The 19,708-nt window shown below is 50.5% G+C and overlaps 7 protein-coding genes across 7 annotated transcripts; 3 read left to right on the top strand and 4 right to left on the bottom strand.

Annotated features, from left to right (window-relative positions):
• Positions 1-323: 323 nt before the first annotated feature.
• BO79DRAFT_262126 (OPT family oligopeptide transporter) lies at positions 324-2,982 on the top strand (the record flags this gene model as incomplete). Its single annotated transcript, XM_025686556.1, has 5 exons — positions 324-570; positions 616-2,031; positions 2,076-2,241; positions 2,428-2,814; positions 2,874-2,982. 5 exons carry the CDS (start codon positions 324-326, stop codon positions 2,944-2,946), a joined length of 2,289 nt encoding a protein of 762 aa, XP_025541306.1. The 3' UTR covers positions 2,947-2,982.
• Positions 2,983-3,241: 259 nt separating this feature from the next.
• On the bottom strand, positions 3,242-4,622 carry BO79DRAFT_208312 (uncharacterized protein). Its single transcript, XM_025682368.1, has 3 exons — positions 4,038-4,622; positions 3,596-3,977; positions 3,242-3,531 (listed from the first exon to the last, which is right to left on the bottom strand). The coding sequence occupies exons 1-3, from the start codon at positions 4,162-4,164 to the stop codon at positions 3,312-3,314; spliced, it is 729 nt and encodes a 242-aa protein (XP_025541305.1). The 5' UTR covers positions 4,165-4,622; the 3' UTR covers positions 3,242-3,311.
• Positions 4,623-5,252: 630 nt separating this feature from the next.
• Positions 5,253-10,122, bottom strand: BO79DRAFT_5551 (WD40 repeat-like protein). The gene is made up of 4 exons (XM_025689419.1): positions 10,041-10,122; positions 9,271-9,921; positions 7,249-9,213; positions 5,253-7,197 (listed from the first exon to the last, which is right to left on the bottom strand). Exons 2-4 carry the CDS (start codon positions 9,754-9,756, stop codon positions 5,263-5,265), a joined length of 4,386 nt encoding a protein of 1,461 aa, XP_025541304.1. The 5' UTR covers positions 9,757-9,921; positions 10,041-10,122; the 3' UTR covers positions 5,253-5,262.
• Positions 10,123-13,471: 3,349 nt separating this feature from the next.
• On the top strand, positions 13,472-14,012 carry BO79DRAFT_192030 (DUF3759 domain-containing protein). The gene is made up of 3 exons (XM_025680866.1): positions 13,472-13,510; positions 13,572-13,709; positions 13,765-14,012. The coding sequence occupies exons 1-3, from the start codon at positions 13,498-13,500 to the stop codon at positions 13,947-13,949; spliced, it is 336 nt and encodes a 111-aa protein (XP_025541303.1). The 5' UTR covers positions 13,472-13,497; the 3' UTR covers positions 13,950-14,012.
• A 1,378-nt stretch (positions 14,013-15,390) lies between these two features.
• BO79DRAFT_192026 (SDR family oxidoreductase) lies at positions 15,391-16,611 on the bottom strand. The gene is made up of 3 exons (XM_025680865.1): positions 16,150-16,611; positions 15,739-16,091; positions 15,391-15,683 (listed from the first exon to the last, which is right to left on the bottom strand). The coding sequence occupies exons 1-3, from the start codon at positions 16,586-16,588 to the stop codon at positions 15,624-15,626; spliced, it is 852 nt and encodes a 283-aa protein (XP_025541302.1). The 5' UTR covers positions 16,589-16,611; the 3' UTR covers positions 15,391-15,623.
• A 914-nt stretch (positions 16,612-17,525) lies between these two features.
• On the top strand, positions 17,526-18,086 carry BO79DRAFT_216047 (DUF4334 domain-containing protein; the record flags this gene model as incomplete). Its single annotated transcript, XM_025683296.1, has 3 exons — positions 17,526-17,533; positions 17,591-17,855; positions 17,904-18,086. The coding sequence occupies 3 exons, from the start codon at positions 17,526-17,528 to the stop codon at positions 18,084-18,086; spliced, it is 456 nt and encodes a 151-aa protein (XP_025541301.1).
• Positions 18,087-18,467: 381 nt separating this feature from the next.
• BO79DRAFT_262115 (ABA 3 protein) lies at positions 18,468-19,601 on the bottom strand (the record flags this gene model as incomplete). The annotated part of the gene is made up of 2 exons (XM_025686555.1): positions 18,468-19,002; positions 19,087-19,601. 2 exons carry the CDS (start codon positions 19,599-19,601, stop codon positions 18,468-18,470), a joined length of 1,050 nt encoding a protein of 349 aa, XP_025541300.1.
• Between the last annotated feature and the right edge of the window lie 107 nt (positions 19,602-19,708).

Genomic DNA, 19,708 nt, shown 5'->3' with positions numbered 1-19,708 from the left:
GGATTACATCTAGAAACAGTCGAATGCAATCAGCTTTACACACTATCTCAGAGTTTTCAGATCCTGCCTTATCGCGTCCTACGCTAAAAATGCTTAGCCTGCAGGGTTGAGTGCTTGACCTTGTACAGAGAGACCCTATGCAGAACGAGAGCCACTCTGCTCTGCAGCTCTTATCGTAAGTCCCATGTGGCAACCACCTTGTGCTGCTGCTGCTGCTGCTTCTACCAGTGAGGCTTTTTTCCGGGCTGGCCTCGTATATAATGCAAGCCACCCCTCCTGCAGCGTCGGGGAAATACCGTCCAGTCAGACCTCACTCATTGATCATGGAGACCAAGTCGGCCAGTGTGTCTCCCGAGCAGGAGATACCGAGCTACAATGAGACGTCGAGTCAGGAAAGTCCTGCCTTAGAGCCCCAAGTGCTCGAAAAGGGTCAGACGGTGCGCATTGGCGAGGACGATGACTATGACAGCGACCAGGTGGTGAGCACGGCTCAAGATCTCGTCACTCATATCATCAAGGTCGAAGATGATCCATCCCTGAACCCATGGAGCTTTCGCATGGTCTTCCTTGGTAAGATTTTCTCTCACCACAACGTGGTCTTTTGCTAAGCTCCAGTAGGTGCCGGTCTGTCCATCTTCGGTGGTGTGCTCCAGGAGATCTTCTACTTCAAGCCGCAGACCATCTACGTCTCGCAGGTCTTCCTCACGGTCATTGCCTACATCCTGGGGGAGCTCATGGCATATGTCATTCCTCGTCGAGGCGTCATCGGAAAGTTACTGAACCCGGGCCCTTTCAATGCCAAAGAACATGCCGCCATTTCCCTCATGTCCTCCGCCGCTACACAGTCCGCGCTAGCCACCGAGGCCCTATCAGCCCAGCAGCTCTTCTACGGTGGATATCCCAACCACGCTGCTGCTGTCTTCATTGTGCTGTCCTCTCAGCTCATTGGTTTTGGTATCGCCGGTCTGCTGCGCGATGTCATCGTGCGGCCAACCAAGATGATCTGGCCCATGACCCTACCCATCACCAGTCTGCTGGAGTCATTGCACAAAGACAAGGCGCAGTCTAAGGCACGGTTGAAGATCTTCTACATCTTCTTTTGCATCCTCTTCTTCTGGACCATCATCCCGGAGTATATCTTTCCCCTTCTTGAAGGTTTCTCCATCTTCTGCTTGGCCGATCAGCACAGTCTAGTCTTCACCAACCTGTTTGGTGGTGCTTCCGGAAACGAGGGACTCGGATTTCTCTCCCTTTCCTTCGATTGGAACTACATCGCCTCGTTGGGCTCGCCACTGTGGTATCCGCTGTACGCTATGACCAACAATTTCATCGGATACCTGGGCTGCATCATCCTCTTCATGGCCGTCTACTATGGCAATATCTGGCGTTCTCAAGACTTCCCATTCTTGTCCCAGTTGCTTTACTACGGCGACTCCAACTCCACCTCCTACAATGAGTATAACCAGACCCTGATCCTCAACTCCGAGTACATTGTCGACCCTGCGGCCCTCAAAGAGCAGGGTCTGCCCTGGCTGACTGGAACATACGTGGTATACCTCATCACCTCCAACATGGGAGTGACCGCCACACTGACCCACATGCTGCTGTGGGATTTCGACGACATCAAGGTCGGCTGGGCCTGGGCTGCCCCCAGCAAACTCAAGAAATGGCTGAAGCTGGAGACCTACAAGTTCTGGAAAAACCAGGAGACCCCGGAGGAACGTCTCGCACGACGCGTCAACGACGACACACTCGATCCACACTACCGTCTTATGCTGCGCAATCTCTACCAGGATACTCCGCTGTGGTGGTGGGGTGCTGTCCTGATTGCGAGCTTTGCCGTTGGCTTAGGCTGCTTGTATGCGATGAAGTCTACGCTGCCGTGGTGGGGATTCATCGTCGGCAACATCCTCACGCTGGTGTTTATGCTCTTCTTCGGCGCGCAATACGGATTGACTGGATTTCAGTTCAACGTTCAGCCTATCTGTCAGATGCTGGCGGGCTACATGTTCCCGGGGAAGCCGTTGGCTAGTAAGTGAACTTTCGCTCGAATGTCTGACCCAGCTAACGTGCAGACCTCTACTTCACCTGCTTCACCTACAACTCGCTGCAGCAGGGACAGGTCTTGGCCAAGGATCTACGACTAGCGCAACAAGTGCATCTATCTCCGAAATGCACCTTCTTCGTGCAAGTGATGGGCTGCATCATCGGTGCTCTATTCAACTACGTGATGATGCTGATGTATGTTCCCTCCCTATATCCTACTTACCCCCACTAACTATAACCCAAGCATCGTCCGAAACCAATCCGAAGTCCTCATCTCCATCGACGGCACCAACATCTGGAGTGGCGCCAACGTTCAAATAAGTCCCCCATCCCCATCCCACCTTTTACCCCAAAGCTAACACCCCCAAACCAATTCAACAGTCTCGCCATAGCCTGGAGTATCGCCAACGACATGTTCTCCATCGGCGGCCGCTACGAATGGGTTACCATAGCCTACCTCGTTGGCTTCATTGTGCCTGTACCCTTCTGGCTCGCCAACCGATACTACCCGCATCCGATCTTCTCATACCTCAACACCTCCATCATCCTCTGGTACATGGGCTGGTTGTTCGTGGGTATTAACGCCTCCATCATGTCGTACTTCCTGCTGGGATTTGCGGCCCAGTTCTGGCTCAGGCGGTATCATCCTCAGTTGTTTAATAAGTATAATTATATTGTCTCGGCGGCGTTGGATGGTGGCACGCAGATTTGTGTGTTTATTCTCACCTTCGCGGTGTTTGGTGGGAGTGGGGTGGAGCATGCGTTTCCGTGAGTTTCCTTTCCTTTGGGGTTCTGAGAGAGTGTGTGAGGTGCTAATGGTGGGATAGGACTTGGGCGGGAAATCCCAATACTGATATTCATAATTTGGATTATTGCAAGGTCAATCCGGCCACTTTGTAGGTGTGTGGCAGGTGTGCATGAGTTGGTCATTTCCGGTGTGTGCAGATGGAGGGAGTGGTGAGGGTACTTTCTAGACTCCATGAGGTGGAATACCTTCAATGTAATACATTATGAACCACTATACAAGGGATTGAATGGATGATAACCTAAATATGGCATCATAGTCCCAATCATCCGTAACAAGCACTGCCTATGATAGATTTTCGTTTGACTCGCCGGGAATGGCAACACGGAGATAGCAATGTCCAAGCTAAACAAAACAGACTACGGGATAAAAAATACATTTTAAGAAGCCGGTTAACCACAATGAACTTGTAAAGAAATTCGTATTCTCACATATCCTCAATCTACATCATACATCCCATCTACTCCTTGGCCCCAGCAAACGGACACCCCGAAGCAGTCTTCTCCTCGCCCTCCACCTTAAGCTGTTCATGGTCCTTGGCAATCTGGCGGAACATCTCCAGAGGGTCAAACCACACATCAATGCGCTGCAGCTTGAGGGCATCATTGACCTTGGCGATCACAATACCCTGAATATCGATAGGTCCACCGTGCGCAGCGATCTTGACCTTTTCTCCCTTGCTATACCATTATTAGTTCCCACCCACACATAAATCACCGTTCGGGAGGAGGGTATTGAACATACTCATTGAATCCAACATAATCCCTAGCCATAACGCCCCAATGCCTCCACTTAAACACCACGACCGGCGGCCCGCTATATACCTCCAGCACCTCCCATGCAAACGTCGGCATCATGCGCTTAAACGACTTGTGACTCGCCTCGAAATCATTATTGGCGGGATCGTAGTACGCACTCGGCGTGAGGAGCGCATTGTACGTGCCGACTTTCAGCATGTGTTCGCCGCTCAACGGGGGCCCGCCGTTCAATGTGAAGTGGTATGTCTCGTGGTCGATGGTGCGCCAGTCCGCGAGGTTGGTCTTGAAGGACGCTTCGATTTCCCAGTTCTTGACGAGGTTCTCGACGAGGAAGGGGAGGCTGCCGGATTCGTGGGTCATTTTCTTGGCTGTTGGTTTAAATTGTTAGTATTGATCTGGGGAATGGTTGGATTGGGAAGACGGCGTACTCTCTTCGTAGTAGGCCCGGGTCTTGCTGTAGTCCGGGGGACCACCGTGACGCCAGGCGGCGTCTGTGTCGTTGAGGACCGCATTGGGGTCCAGAACGTAGTCGGGAAGTCCTGCGGCGTCGCCCATTGTGTTGTGTGGTGTATGCTAGTGGAAGTTGGGGAAATATTGAGTAAAGAACCAACAGGGGTAGATAGCCAGACTATATATCCTCCACCCAGGCTAGAGTCATGTCCGTCTCCGCCTCTCAGGAGACGTGGCCTATAACAATGGCCTCGGTTTGTTCGAAGCCACTGCGACAATAGGAAGCACTAATTTTTGCCTAGCAGTGGGGGTGTCAGCCGGCTTAAAGTCAGATTTAGTGTTCAAGATAGCGCACATGGCCTATCTATCTAGACCGGTTGCAAAAACGGCCAGGTCGCAGCCGTTTGTTATCGCGCTGGTTTAGTCTGCGACCGGTGGTGGTAGTCATTTGAGGTGCAAGAAGCAGAAGACTGATGGGAGGGGTCGGGATGCATTGACCAGACAGAGGGGCCATTGTTGTTCATGGTTACACTGTACTGGGTCCTCGTGGGGATCATTGGATCGATGGATCGTCTTGGCCTCAGCTCGCTGTCTCCATCCGAGGCTGTCAGCCCCAACATCATACCAGCCCCGCGGTGCGAGGAATCTGTCTAATTAAAAGGATAAGTAGGCAAAACTTTTGATGATACTCATGTCGACCACCTGCGACTGATAAAGAACTGGCATTGTTTTCTTTCTCTCAGTGACAATGGGCAGAATATTATTGTATCGCCCAAATCATGCCATTGTCGCGTGTCTCCGACGGGGTTGCCTGCGATGCAGGGGTGAGATCTTAGGTCAACATCCGCGCTCCAATAAAGCAATCGCGCTTACACATCGTTCCTCACTTAACAAGCCATGGTGAGTTCTGAGAGGCACGTTTGGTCGTGGTGGATCAGATGTTTATAATAGACATTTTAGGGCGCTTGGCCGGTTTCCCGCCGGATTCTGGCGGATAGAGCCACTCCCATCCCCGTGCGCCCTAATTGGCACATCGGCGTTGGGTGGAGATTCGGCCGACGCCCTCGTGGCCGCACAGAACTCATGATTGGTGCTAGGTTCATATCGAAATAGATTGAATTATATTACCCAAGGCTCCTGTTGGCTGCTCCAACAAACTTTGAGATACTACGTAGCTACATAGCGAGAAGACCAATTTTATCATCAAAACTCGAACAGCGCAAGTGACCTCGGTCGCCGCCCTAAAGGCTTAGTTCCTAGAGCGACCAGTCTATCACGAACGGCCACATGCCCGCGGTAGTCGGGTGGTATCCAGAGAACTTTCTTCCCATTCACAGTGATCCATTGCTGCTTCACAAGACAAAGCTCCGGTTTCGGTAGAATGTCAGCAGGAATTGTGGGATCGGCTGTCGGAATACTGTAAAGCCCGAAAGTCGTGTCCAGATGAAGCCCGTCTTTGGTGAATGAGAGCTCCCCTAAGAATCCAGGTATTTCAATCCGATGCAGCAGAGCACCAGTGTTCGTGTCCCAGACGTTGATCACATTGTCAGCAGATGCAAGCCACTGTCCATCGGGTGAGAAAGCCAGAAACCTAGCCATGTACTGGTGACCCTGCATAACATGTTGAAGAGCACCAGTAACAGAATCCCAGAGTTTGATGGTCTTGTCTTCAGCGATGGATGCAAGCCTCTGTCCATCTGGGGAGAACAATACTCTCAGAACACTGCCATCATGTCCCTCGAGTGCTCGATGCAGAGCATCACTCGCTGTACCGCTGCGGAAGGTGCTGCAATCCCAGATCTTGATGGTTTTATCATACGATCCCGATGCCAGCCATTTGCCATTCGCAGAGAATGCCAGAGTTGATATACCACGGCTATGCTCCTCGAGGATCAACCGCAGGGCGCTGGTCGCGGGGTCACCTTGGAGCGCCAGACCCAAGTCCCAGATCTCGATGATACCGTCAAAAACACCACATACGAGCCATTGTCCGTCTGTCGAAAAGGCCAGTGTGGAGTAGTTTTCAGTTCTTGGTGGTGTTCCCTCAATTTCCGACTCTTCAGATTTGATATCCAAGTCCCAGAGCTTGATGATGTTGCCCGCAGAGCAAGATGCCAGCAGTCGCCCATCAGGAGAGAATGCAACACTTTGAGCACTAAAAGGTTGGCCGACTAATGTCTGCTGCACCATGCCAGTGGTCAAATCCCATATCCTGATCGTTCTATCGTGGAGCTGGCTGGATGCCAAAAATCGTCCATTGGAGGAGACGGCCACTGCCCAAACTCTATCTGTCACGTTCCCGAGCGTCTGTCGCACGGTACTCGTCTCCAGGTCCCAGATCTGAACAGCACCCGCTCCAGACGCCAAGTGCCCATCCGGGAAGAAGGCTACTGCCTCGACAAACCAACTAGCTTTCTCAAGTGTATGTTTCAGCTCACCTGATATGGGATCCCAAAGTTTAATGCTCTTGTCATCGGAGCCAGACGCTAGCCATTCCCCGTCGGCCGAGAACGCCACAGACCAAATACGACTGAAGTGGCTTTTCAGTGTCTGATGTGAGCTGCTCACCAGGTCCCAAATTTTGACCGAATGGTCGTCGGAGCCAGATGCTATCAGCAGGCCATTAGCTGAGAAGGCTACGGACCAAACCCTGTCCTCGTGGCTTCCCAGGGTCTGGCATGAACCGGTCGCCAGGTCCCAGAGCCTGATAGTATTGTCGTGAGACCCTGATACCAGTGAGCGTCCATCTGGTGAGAAGGCTGTTGATACCACCGAGTCGTCATGACCCTCAAGGCTCTGGTGCAGCGTACTGGTCGCCACATCCCAAATCTTGATGGTTTTGTCATCGGAGCCTGAAGCCAGCCATCGTCCGTCTGGTGAAAAGGCCACCGATCGAACCGCCATGCCATTATGGCCATCAATGCTTTCCAAATCCGCACTCCAATATTCATCAGCCTCTGGCAACCTCTTAGTCCATCTGGGTATTTCACTCCCTCTTCCAATGAGTGACTTGGCCGGGGCGAATATCAACCCTGAGCAATACACTTGAAGTGGCGCAACATCAGATATACGTCGACACTTCAGCATGAACCGTTTTGCGTCATATAAGAATCTGGATGCTTCGGACTCTTCCTGTTTCTACAAATATCTTCAGTATCCACAACAAAAAAATGGGTTCAATGGAAGTACCTTTATCATCGACTGAAGGGTCTCGATATTTCCAACAATCTCGGATGCATAACCTAAAAGACACATGACTTCGGCCCAGTGAAGGAAATGTTCTCGGAAGAAAGCGTGGATTTCATCCGCTAGCTCCACTGGGTCCTTGCACTGTGCTATATGGCGTATCCAGTATCGGCAGCAATATTCTAGTTCCGATGGTATGAAACCTCTCACGGGTTTCCCAAAGGTGTCTGTGTTGATTTCAGTTCGCTCAAAACCTTCATATGGGAGATCGCACATATTCCTTTTTAGTCTGCTTCTCATGATCTCAAGACACTTGCCAGCGAGCTTTCGGTGCGTTAGCCTACCGTCTACCCAGAAATCAGTCTTCTCACGCGTCTCTGGGTCGAGTAGAAAGTCTCGAAATGACAAGTGGAAGAGTCCGACAGGCTTCGTCTCGTCACCTGGGATATTGAGTACCGCATGGAGTCGGCCCAAGCGAGTATTAATAGTGCTCCTCCGAATACCAAGGATCTCAGACAGGGAGCTGACAGAAAGTGGCGCCTCAAGTATTATGATTGTGCCAATCACTTCCTGGAATTCTTCGACAATCATTTTGTGCCGCTTGCCGCTATGAGTCGAAAGCCTTTGCAGTACTGGAAGGTATGTTCCATCCAACTTCGATTCTTCATTTTGGTATTCGAGGATTTCAGTGAGACTTTGTTCAGGATCCAGATCGTAGTCTTCAAACACACGGCACACGGTGGCCGCAAAGATGAACAAAGGTACTGACATCTTGACCAATTGCCGAAGGATGTTATCACCAGGCCAGTCCGGAGGTAGTGACCGAGTCTCCCGGATAATCCTCAGCTTATGTGTCAGGTACAAAGCAATATCGTGCTCTATCACAGGCATGGGAATCTGATGAAGAACAAGATCCCGGTGGTTATCCTTTACTGTGTCCTGTTGGAAGCCTAGTTGTATTGGTAGTTCAGGGCGGCTGGTTATAAAGGCTCGTAGCTGGACAGACTTTGACTCTTGAATACGGGGAAACAGTTGCAATAGAAGCCGTATATCCTGCTCTTCCTCGCATTCGTCCAGTGCGTCGACTACGATCACGTATGTGGTCATGTTTTGACTATCATCCAGCTCGCTCAAAGGTTCAAGAAGCAGCTTTTCGAACTGTATCCTGAAGCCACGTCTCGAGATATCTGGATCATCTTCGATGGCTTTGGAGACGCCAGTTGCGAGATCGGGGATCGCCGCAATAAGTTGTCTTGTAATTGTCGAAACAAATCTCTTCGCATGGCCGCGGTCACCTTCTCCCCTTTTGAAGAAGTAGGTCGCTCCAAGTTGGCCCTTTTCTTCAAAGCTCCTGGCGAGCGATCGTGCGATTGTCGACTTTCCTGTGCCGGCCATACCGTTCAACCAGAAGAGACACTCTCCTTGTGAGCAACTTCCCCAATCACTGGCTTGTTGAAGAAGCTCTTCCCTTGTCCCATCAAGGCACTCTTCCTCATGTTGATCTTGATATGAGTCGTAAGAAGCCCCTTCGGCATCTGGTAGGTTATAGAGATCAAATTTTCGGTGCAAATTCTTCAACAACACTATGAATTCATCTATCCGCCCAAGCAACTCTTCGGCTTTTGCTTGGCTCTGTAAATGCTCATCGTGTCTGACCCATTGGCGCAGCCTTACCTCGTCGCTTCTGATTTGTGTCTCAATTTCTTTGAGTGGGTGGCTTGTTACCGGGAAAAGGCTTTCCAGTAACCTCTCACCCACCTTGGCTTTTTGCATTCGGTGTACTTGTGCTGTATAGCGTAAGATACCTTTATAAACCTGAACGATGGCAACCTCAACCTTATCCTGTGTTGCGTAGCGGCTATCGTGATAGTGCTCCTTTTCGATAAAGGCACATCGTGTAAGAACATCGGTTAAAAACTCGGCTGATTGAAACTGGGCTTTCCGTATCTGGTGGTGATTGTATGTTACCTGTTGAAAGATTCTATTAGTTGTTACAAGTACTGAAATCTTCAGTGAACCACTTACTGTCAGTCCTAGCAACACGATTCCCCAAGCAATTGAGGCTGAACCAGTCTGATCACCCGCCACGAGCACATTGGCAATGCCTCGGAAAGATAAAGTGGCATTCAAAATCTTGTGTGCAATATCTCGGAGATTGATGTCATCCTTCTCCGGCCCCTTCCTTATCTTCAGGCCTCCTTTCTGATACTCTTCATACTGCTTCTTTGTCGCCTCGATAACGTCATCCACTACCTCCAAAGTTTTGCTACGCTGAAGGGATGGTTGTCCAACTTGCTGTATGCTTGCAAGCGTGCCTTTGTCGGCGGGAGATAGTTCCTCGTAAGCGATCTGCCACAAATCGGTTCCTTTCACCTCCGCTATTTGCTGCGTTGCATCTGGGAATTTCCCAAGGTTTTGTTGATCAAGGACCACCCGGGGGGTTGCGGACGAAGGATGACCATCTTCTCCGCCTTTGATCTTCCGCCAAATCCTCCTGGAGTAGCGTTTCATCTTGATATTTTCGTGTGCGTTTTCGATCCTCTGCGTACTTATCCTGGTTTTCACGGATACTTCGCGGTCCGGTATATATGGGCTCCGGGCTCAATTGATTTTTAGGCGTGGGCAAGGGTGAGCCGTGAGCTGCGCAGCCTCACTACGCGCCGAGATAGCGCGCGGCTGAGTAGCGGGGTAATTAGCCATCATCATGATCCTTGTTGAAGGGAGACTGATTCGTAAAGCGACGATGAAGCCATTGCAGGGGTCATTGGAGAATAGGCCAATCATAAAATACTGACCATTGCTCCTGTTCTGGATGCCATATTCAACAGCTGAGCGCCCGTTTCGGCTTAATTTTTCGCCGTGGGCACTTATGAGCTGTCATAACACCCCGCATACCTCCACGATTTCGTGGTGGTTTACAAACAGTGGAGTGACCTGTCCACCTCCATTAGCACAATCACTTTACAAATTGTTTCATAGGATCAATATTCCGCGCGTGTCGAACCGTTAGTACAACTAGCCGTTTGTTGACTGTTCGTTCCGAGCTGCCAGCGCATCACACACGTAGCCGCCTGCCAAGCACCACAATAGGAACATAATGAGCCGGTAGCAGCGAACTTTGTGATAATTGGCGTGTTGGTATCGCGTTCTTAGACGGTTTTCAGCTTTGAGTCACTCAGAATAAAAACTGCCATCGATCGAGGCCTGAAATACTTTGAGACACATATAATTAAATGGGCCTAATGGTATTCCGTCCTTGATCCTTGGGTCAAGCGCTTCGCATAAGCTTCTCCGACATTGGGATAAATAGATTCTAGAAAGTGTTAGCTTACGGCAGAGCATAAGTGGGAGCCTCAGGCAGCAAAACAAATTTCCCAGTTCGAGCGGTGCGCCAGATGCTGCCGGGCGGTACTTCTGTACACCCTCTAATGCGGCTGCTGTGCATGCATCACCTTAATTATCAATAATAGGTCAGCCTCTTGTAATTGGGGCATAGTACGCAGGATGCTTGCCGATCCAAGCTCCCATTGAGTCCTGAAAGCCTGTGTAGACCTTCCTGGAACAGTGGAGTGAACAGAACTCTAGATCTATCTTGTGGGAGAGAAAAGGGAACAAAGAAGATCAGCTGACCGGCTTTGGTGAATCAGCTCACAGTCTGTAAGTTAATAGTTAGATAACTAATAAAACCCTAATCTTGACAGCTACATTGTTTCAACAAGACAGTCAATTTTCCACCCGTCAAATGCAGACTGCCCAAGGGAGAAACTCATGGAATTAGTGCCGGCTGTCCGGTCGGAAACACTCGTCGCCGGGTATGCAGCTGCTAGACCAGACTCTGTTGTTGTTGGCAATTCGTTGACTACTATCTACCCCATTCACGACTTCAATGACATATCTACCATCATGTAGATACACTGGCGCCGCATGCTCGCAGCTGACGCAGCTTTCGCAATTAGTTACTACTTGTACCGGAATTCACAGGACCGACCTCTCCACTCTGATGATCGTCTTGGATAATCGGGCCACCTAGACATCTGCAAGGCGCATCCCGCTGCACATCGCGGCGCAGCAGAGCCTATTGACCCATTTTAGACGTTCTTCTAAAGATCGGAAATGACAGGAAAGAAATCCGGCACACTGCATTGGAAGCTACCCAGTAGTACGTAGAGCACCTGCTCGTTCAAGTTGTTTTGCCATGTTGAAAATCCGGATACTTCATCGAAGCTTGGTTGATCTGGATGCCTACGGAGTAAGCAAAAGAGGTTGTGGCTATCCAACTCTAGCTAAAAGCACTTCCTCAGTCGCCAAGAGGCTGCAGGCGGGATGGTTATGGCTATTCCATGCCCCAGGTCGCTGCCCGCGCAATGCTGATACTGAGATATGAGACAGACTGGACTAAATTCGCGCATAATGATCATGCTATCATCTCACCCCTCATTAAAGAGGACGAGCTGGCGACGATCCCCCGATGGCTGTGGGGATCGGAACTATTGAGGCTGTCCGGCCAGAATCGCCACTATTGGCCATGCTTCAAGTGATTACCGCACGACCGTATCCAACTCTCTTCAATCCTACGTCGTGGGAGAACTCCAAATTGACTTGCCGTCTTGCAATCGCGGCTTAATCACTTCGCCATTGACTGATTCCATTAATTTACGGACTGACTACTGCATGATGCGCTGGAAAGATGACGGCAGAGAGAGTGGCGGTGTAAGTTGTTGGGGGCTCGGGGCCATAGCACTTTTGCCGGTCTCGGACTGCACCAGCCACAACCTCCTGATTGGCACACCGCTCCCATTATTTTCCGTCGGGTGGATAACGTGCGGAGTTGAAGGGAGTCTGCATTCGAGCGATTTTGGATGGAGACCATCGGAACTTTGTGCTCAGTACCCAATATTTCGGCCAGCTTCAACCAATTGAATTGGCTCAGCGGCTCCGAAACGGCCGTCGTCCGGCGATTTAATTCGCCCATGTTGCTACTGCAGATCTCTCCCAAATCTCAACGCCCTATTCGGTGCTGATCCTCCCCTTTGCCCTCGCCCGTTTCACATCAGTCCTACAGCTATGGATGCGATAAGACGTCCTGGCGGAGGCCGCCGCTTGTCTATTTGAGACCATCGAGAGGAATTATGGCACCACCCTGTTACGAAGCCACGCCGACCGGCCTGATGTAATCGCATCATCTCTCGCAATTGGGGCGAGACCCCCACTGCGGCCATGAGAGAAATAGCATCGCACCTTTGCGGTGAGGGTCTGAGGTCTGAAGTCAAAGAGTCGAGACTAGATACCCCTGAGTTGGTTGGGTGGATCCGATTGCCATTACCTATCTAGCGCTAGATAGCTCCTTTCGTTTCGACTTCTCTGCAGGTGGTGTGGCTGTGCTGCCACTTCCACTTCGCGCTCTCACTGCATTAACGCAGTAACTAGATACAGGGCTGCTCTTTGAGCATTCGCGACACAGATTTTCGATGCCTCAGACGAGGTGTTACGTCAAAGGGTGGGCAATCACGCAGGTGAGGCGATCATGAGCGAAAACCTAGTTTCGGATCAATGGGAAAGAAAAGTGTCAGACGGCCAGAAGCTACGGGATCACTGGGTAAGACTATTGGGGTGATGCTCGCTTCCTATGTCTGAGAACAGCGCCTCATGCCGACGGAGGGCAGTAAATGCATTGGATCAAGTGGCTGATGCAGTGGGGCAGTGGCCATTCAGAGGTCCCGTCATCTCGCCCAGACCCGATATAGCAGCACTATACCGACTAGTGGACTTCAGTAGGCGATAATAGTCAAGTGGGATTCTCGCGTATTTACAACACGAATGGCTGCCGAAACCCACCATCACCGGGCAACCAGAACATTGGCAGCCACCCAAGGCTCAGAAGGATTTCCACTGGAGCTTGTTGCGACTTAGCTTCCGCATTGCGCCCAATCATGGCCTGACAAGAAACCCGGTCCACCCCAGTCGGTGTCTCCACCATCATCCACTGAATCCTCAGTATACCACGCGCTGCCCCTCCATTGCCTCTTTGGGTGCCCCCAACAAGCCCCTCACGGCTCCAACCAGACCGAGATCTCAGTCGGCCATGACGATGATATCATTTACCCCTCCATCAGGGGAAGAGAGGGACCCAGGGGGAGAGCCAACTCAACCTATTTCTACCCCTCCGTTTCCCCCCTGTCGTCCCTTTTCCTTCATCATCCACAAGCATATCTCTTCTATCATTCCACACATCTTCAATACACTTCAGCAATCATGGGTTGGTTCGGTAAGTGACCCTGAGTACTCCCCTCCGGTGTACGTGAGTCCTCGAGCTAACGGGTGCCCAGAATCTCGCGAGGAACAGGCTAACGCCTACAACGACACCCCTGTCGAGGAGCACAAGGCCAAGTTCAGCCACGAGCTCATCGGTGGTGCCGCTGCCTACGAGGCCATGAAGGCCTACGAGGAGCACCAGGAGAAGAACGGTCAGTGCCACCCCTAATCTCTTCTCTTCGATTCAGGATACTAAATTCCTCTCAGGCAAGCCCGCCAACCACGCCCAGGCCAAGGAGATCCTCGCCGGTCTCGCCGGTGCCTTCATCGACCGCGAGTTCGAGACCAAGGGTCTTGACCAGATCGATAACTGGCAGGAGAAGCGCAGACTTGCCAAGGAGCAGGCTGCCGCCCACATTGAGGACACCGAGGAGAGCCAGTTCGGCTTCTAAGCGATTGGAATATGAGTTGGACGCACCTATCTGTTTATGATGTACGGTAGTGTGTATGACATGAAATAGAATATACCACAATGAACAACCAACAACACAATTTTTTCAATCCATTGTAGAACAGTATGCATGCGTAGCTTCCAGGGTCAAGGCGAGTAGATAGCATCCTCCATGAGGGGTACTCTGCAACGTGGCAGTCGACGATCACAAGCCTGCATCCCACTGCAGAAGCACAGAGGGGCATCAGTGGCTTAACACGGACTGCACCCCGTCGTCATCGACTGCTGCATCTGACCAAACTGGGGAATATCTTTAGACAACAGTACCAGTGTATCACTAATTTTTATGCACCTTCAGGTCAATGGTAGTTATGTTTAGGTAACCCTTGTACAATATCCCTGTCGGTATCCCTGCTTCTTCTTCTAGGGTCTTTGTTTTTCCGGATATGTAGTTCCGACGAGGACCGCCGCGATTGGATTCGCAGTGCCGGTAGCACTAAGTAACACTAGCACCGACCGCGCCATTCCGACAACATCTGGCTCATTCGTCTGCTGTGGCTGCGGATGGCCAAAGAAAGAAGGAGGGGTAGTAGGCACTGCAGATCGAGTCTGGGATACTGTGAGAATATTGCAACAAATGTTTTCTCATTATGGATAGTAGTAATCGCAGCCTAAGTTATTATGAGCTCCCACCCTCAATTGCATATAAGTATTAATGAAGGGGTTGTTGTTCATTCTGCTAACTGGGGATATATATTTCATGTAGCTGTCCAAATGAACCGAACTGAATTTTAGGAGAGTGCGTTAGGTAGTAGTAGACAGTTATTGATCACAAGAGCAAATTTTCCATCACACTCCCTGTAAGTATCAGATCTCTCCAGAATTCTGGGTAACAGTTAGAGCCAATGCTCCGTACAACTAGTACTCAGCAAACCAAAGAGCAAGATGCCTAATAAAAACACGCGCCGGAACCGCTGCCGCAAAAGGAACTCTATTCTGCCATCACGTGCTCTACCGCTCCACTGACCGCCCAAAGCGGCAGAACCTAGCGAACCTCGCTCGAAAAACCTCGGATTTAAGCGGATTTAAGCGTTTCCAGTTCCCGAACACTCACCGTGGAATCTGTATAAAATTTGACCGCCTTTGTTGACAGGCTGGCAGAAAATGAGCTCTGACCGCTCACCACACCGCTTCAGGCGGCAGAACCTAGTCGACCTCGTTGAAAAAATCGCGGATTTAAGCGGATTTAAGCTTTTACAGTCTCAGAATGCTTACCCTGGATTCTGTGAAGTTTTTGACCGCCTTCATTGTGAGGGGGCAGAAAATGGTCGGCGCCTGCACCTGATACTGTGTAACCATGTTTTGTTTACAGCTACTCTCTCGGTTTACTTTCAGATGGCTATATTACAATATGAGCTGTTGACTGCCCGTATTACTGTTGTCTCTTTAATTGTTGAGGTCCTATATTGCTTTTACTACACCGCCTGAGGCATTAGATCCATGCCTGACGGTCGGCATTTATGAGACACCTTAGGCACTCTACATAGGACACAGTATGACCTAGGTGCCCCTTGAAAGGATGTATGTAGCTGGCAACATGGCGAGAGTCGATTCTGGATAACTGCCTCCCAAAGTCTTACAATGGCCAAAGATTCATATGGATCTGGCCTGTTCCTTACTTTGATTGACTCGCCGCGAGCTCATCCAACCCCTGGCCAGTGCTCATCATGCGATCCTACTCAACATTAGCAATAACACATAACACCCTCAGTAGAGTAGGACAAACTCACAGCCAACCACCCTGGCACCCATTGAGAAACAAACTTCACCGCACCACTGTTCGGCCCGCGCCAGAGCATGCCATTTCCTGTTGTACCCAGTACATCAGGCAGGATCAAATCCGCCAGCTCCTGTGCCGAACATCCCTTTGGACTCGCCTCGCCCGACGCCCAGCGGGAGATGGTCTGCGCGATAGCTGCATACCGTGAGCTTGGCGGGAGGGTGAATGTGGGCTCGTTTGCGTGGAAGGGCGTCGTGACGGTGCCGATCATGAGCGTGGCCACGGATACGCCTAGCGGAGCGAGTTCGAGTCGCAGAGTCTCGGAGAGATTGCTCAATGCGGATTTCGAGGATGAGTAGATGCCTGTATCACGTTGTTAATGTGACACTGCATGGCGACCGCGGGAAGGAGATTGATGTACCGATCCATGGTGTGGGGACTACAGCACCCACGCTGCTTATGTTGACGACGCGTCCACCGCGGGATAGCAGCAATGGTGCTACAGCTTGTATAAGGCGCAGCGGACCCCAGATATTGGTCTCGTAGACCTGCTGGGCCTGGGCGAGGTCGACGTCCAGAAGGGGCATGGTGTATCCAGAGCCCGCATTGTTTATGAGAATATCGAGGCCTGCTCCGTGATGCTCCACCGCCTGAACGGCTGCAGCTACGGATTCTGGTGAGGTGACTTCAAGCTGGAGAGGGGTGACATTGGACAGAGTGGTGAGAGACGACGGAATCTTGGATGGTGAACGCGCAGTGGCGAAGACGTGGTGGCCTTGATTGGCGAGCGCCTCGGCCAGGGCCGATCCGATGCCGTTGGCGGAGCAGCCGGTGATCAGGATGGTCTTAAGGGAGGGCATGGTGGCTCAAGCTCATACAAATCATAACGGGAGCAACGCTCGGTGGGCTGGCTTTAAATGCCCCGATTGACAACTGGGGCAGCGTCTGGAACCCTCGGGTATATCTTAGTCTGTGATGGCCAGGCAGTAGTGTATGTGATCGTCCAGTCCAGCTGAATTCTGATAGGTTGGATGAGAAGCTATCCTAATTCAGGAAGTCTTAAAGATGGCCCAGGATGGATATCCCTGTTCGAGGCTGTGTTTCTTTGTTTCCCCCCTGTTGCAAGTAGGTTCCAATCCATACTTGTGAATGATGGTGAATTATGGTCTCTATCACAGCACTGCGTTCTCTTATAGCACGCTCGAGACTACAAGTTCTAACCTAGTTAGTTAACTAGCAGGACGATCTAGCTTAATCAGCAACCCTTGTTACTGCCGTAAACTGCCAACTGCAATTCGCTTCGGGGCTTAACCGACCGTTCTTTGTATTCACGCTGCTAACACGTTAGCTTGACACCCTATTGGGCATCGAGCAGCCAGCGCGCAGACAGACCCACTGGCCGTTCAGGGTCATGGTGGTGCCGCCTTATATAGCAGGCCGCATGTTGCCATCATGTCGTTCGCAACAGCAGAGTAAGGGCATTTCCAGCTGATAGATCCCGGTAAGGGATAAACTGTAGGGCAGTTTCGTGTCTTGATTATTCTGTCCTTGGTAGGTCACATACTTTTCGAACGTAGATCTCCCTGGTACAGCTTCACTAGCACCAACATGTGATTGATTGACAACAGGTTCTGGCTCCTTGCATGTTACACCTCGAAACGCAGTGAATAAGCTAGAATAACAATGACGTTACACACAAGAGGACTGAAGGGTACCTATAAGTAGTTCAGATCTCCCTTGATCTTTTCACATTCTTCTTCAATCATATTTCGCGAATATACTCCCGAATCAGACACCATGACGAGGTAGCGTTATGAAATCTGAACTGTATTCAAACCTAGTACTAATACCTCGTGTCCCAGCATTTTAGAACGCATCCGCTCCAAACAACCCATCAGCTTCACTGAAGCCAAGGCCTACTTTGACGAGAGACCCCCTGTTCGCCCAAGCTTCCTGTTAGGCGAATGGAAAGGTACTCCTCTTGAGACAGGTAACAAGCTCGTGGCGGCCCTTCAGAATGCCAACTGGGCTGGGAAGGATTTTCACGGAGTCGACCATGTTGAGCCCATGGTGTGTCTCGACGATAAAGGCTGTCGGTTCCCTAACCCCTACTGGGGTGGTGCAAGGGTATGTTGTCCTTATCCTTGGATGTGAATCCGATGGCTGACTGTCAAGATTCGCGAGGTAAAATATAATGACGTCGTGTCTGCCGCAATGGTCTATAATGAACGACCTGTTATTGACTATTTTCGCTATGTGGATGAGAATACTGTCATTGGGGTGATGGATAGCCCTGAACATGATAGTTCTAGCCAGGAGGGAGACCGTTTGTATTTTGTCTTGGAGCGGATCAAGTGAAGGATAGTTCTTTGTAGATGCTGAGTGGCTGAGGCTTGTTGGTGACTTGACTGAGGTGATTGGCCTTGTCCTCTGGCATAGTGTCTACTTGTTGCACAGAACCAAGAATATCTCTATCTCTTATCCATCGTTCATTTTAAGAGAATGGTTCTATATAAGCATTATATTCCTGCAGTCATGTTTAATCTTCAATTTCGATGCATCAGACAATTCACACTGATATAAGGTCTTGGAGAATTGATGGTGACCCATATAGCGCTAGTATTTGCGGACCAAACAGCTGTGAAGACAAAGAAACCATCATCACCAGTCAGAGCACACCGATCCTTGTGTACTTTCTTTCTTGTCTTGTTACTTGTCGCTAACTTCTAGTTCCGAACATCATATCTCCAAAGTAAGATCCGGAAATGCTTGCTTCGTGCGTTCAGGTAGCGTCTTGAGGTACTGGCCCCATTCATCACGACACTGACCGCAGAGTTCCACGCCGCCGAAGCAATGGGCCCTCTGTGCTCCATATGCCTTGCGGTATACACATTGGTTACAATGCTGGCTGTCAACTTCCAAATAGTCTGCCAACCCCGGGAACATAAGGTCATCACATCGGGCAATAAGCAGGTTGTAGCGCCTGACATCTAGAGACATGACTGAGCCTGCATCCACGCGGTTCCAGAGCTTGAAGTTTTGCCGCGCTTTGTTAATGACCTCCTCAGACTCAGTCTTTCCGATCGACAGCCCGTCGTCGACAAATCGATATCGCCGCATTGTAGTTTGAATTGGCCCACCAAAGCTTCGGATGAAGTTGATAGTAGCCATATAGCCAGACATGCCTGCCATTACCACATCTACTGCCCAAAGGATTTCTCGCGCCTGGTGGAATGCATTGACGCGTTCATTCTCTGGTATATAAGCAAATGTACTGTTCGTTTCCCCCTCAGTTCGATGCTTGAAGAAGGATACTGCATCATACAGAGTAGATCCTATCTCTGCCAGAATTTCCCACTACTCCTCTGTATACCATGTATCCAGTAGGTCATTGCAGGCAAGAGCTGCCGCAATAGTAAAGCGGGCCAAGCCATCACAATCCCGCATCCGAAACCACTGTCGTGGTGAGCCTACAAGGGCATCCACATAACGACGGAACAATTCACTGTCATTTCTATGATGACCTGTCTTCTCGGATGTGACAAGGAGGAAGCACTTGAACTCCTGAGCCATGGCGGTATGTCCCGGCGTATCATGGAAGAGATCATCTAAGACAGCCTTGAGGTCGTAGCCAAGGACCTCAGCACTGGCGGCCACGTCCACCAAGTCCCCGCGGAACTCACAAGTGATGCTGATGACCATCGTGCGCATGAATGCGACATAGCGCTTCCAGTTTGTGTATTGGGGGATCACAGATCGGGCATACTCCCAAGCACATGCCAGAATCTCATTCTTCCTCTCCGTTGGTAGTTCGATGCCATCAAGATCGTGGGCTATGTCTTTCGGATAGAACCATCTGTTTTGAATGGCCATGCTTTCTGTCAATGAGGTGAATATTATCTCGAGATTGGTATATAATATAGGACTGAGGGGGTTTCTGGGAAATGCAATCCTACGCACCATCCACTGATTTAAATACA

This window comes from Aspergillus costaricaensis (assembly GCF_003184835.1).
Source record: "Aspergillus costaricaensis CBS 115574 unplaced genomic scaffold BO79scaffold_10, whole genome shotgun sequence".
Classification (NCBI taxonomy): Eukaryota; Fungi; Ascomycota; class Eurotiomycetes; order Eurotiales; family Aspergillaceae; genus Aspergillus; species Aspergillus costaricensis.
Note: the sequence above shows the minus strand (reverse complement) of the source record. Positions and strands in the feature narration are given on the sequence as shown.

Excerpts from the sequence above, each read along its gene's own strand:
- BO79DRAFT_208312 (XM_025682368.1), bottom strand. The coding sequence starts at position 4,164 with ATGGGCGACGCCGCAGGACTTCCCGACTACGTTCTGGACCCCAATGCG. Across the intron at positions 3,978-4,037 it reads CCGGGCCTACTACGAAGAGA|CCAAGAAAATGACCCACGAA; the intron begins GTACGCCGTCTT and ends TTAAACCAACAG. Across the intron at positions 3,532-3,595 it reads GATTATGTTGGATTCAATGA|CAAGGGAGAAAAGGTCAAGA; the intron begins GTATGTTCAATA and ends ATAATGGTATAG.
- BO79DRAFT_192030 (XM_025680866.1), top strand. Across the intron at positions 13,710-13,764 it reads GGAGCACCAGGAGAAGAACG|GCAAGCCCGCCAACCACGCC; the intron begins GTCAGTGCCACC and ends AATTCCTCTCAG.
- BO79DRAFT_5551 (XM_025689419.1), bottom strand. The coding sequence starts at position 9,756 with ATGAAACGCTACTCCAGGAGGATTTGGCGGAAGATCAAAGGCGGAGAA. Across the intron at positions 9,214-9,270 it reads TCGTGTTGCTAGGACTGACA|GTAACATACAATCACCACCA; the intron begins GTAAGTGGTTCA and ends ATCTTTCAACAG. Across the intron at positions 7,198-7,248 it reads CCCTTCAGTCGATGATAAAG|AAACAGGAAGAGTCCGAAGC; the intron begins GTACTTCCATTG and ends AGATATTTGTAG.
- BO79DRAFT_192026 (XM_025680865.1), bottom strand. The coding sequence starts at position 16,588 with ATGCCCTCCCTTAAGACCATCCTGATCACCGGCTGCTCCGCCAACGGC. Across the intron at positions 16,092-16,149 it reads AGTCCCCACACCATGGATCG|GCATCTACTCATCCTCGAAA; the intron begins GTACATCAATCT and ends AACGTGATACAG. Across the intron at positions 15,684-15,738 it reads GGGTGCCAGGGTGGTTGGCT|GATCGCATGATGAGCACTGG; the intron begins GTGAGTTTGTCC and ends AATGTTGAGTAG.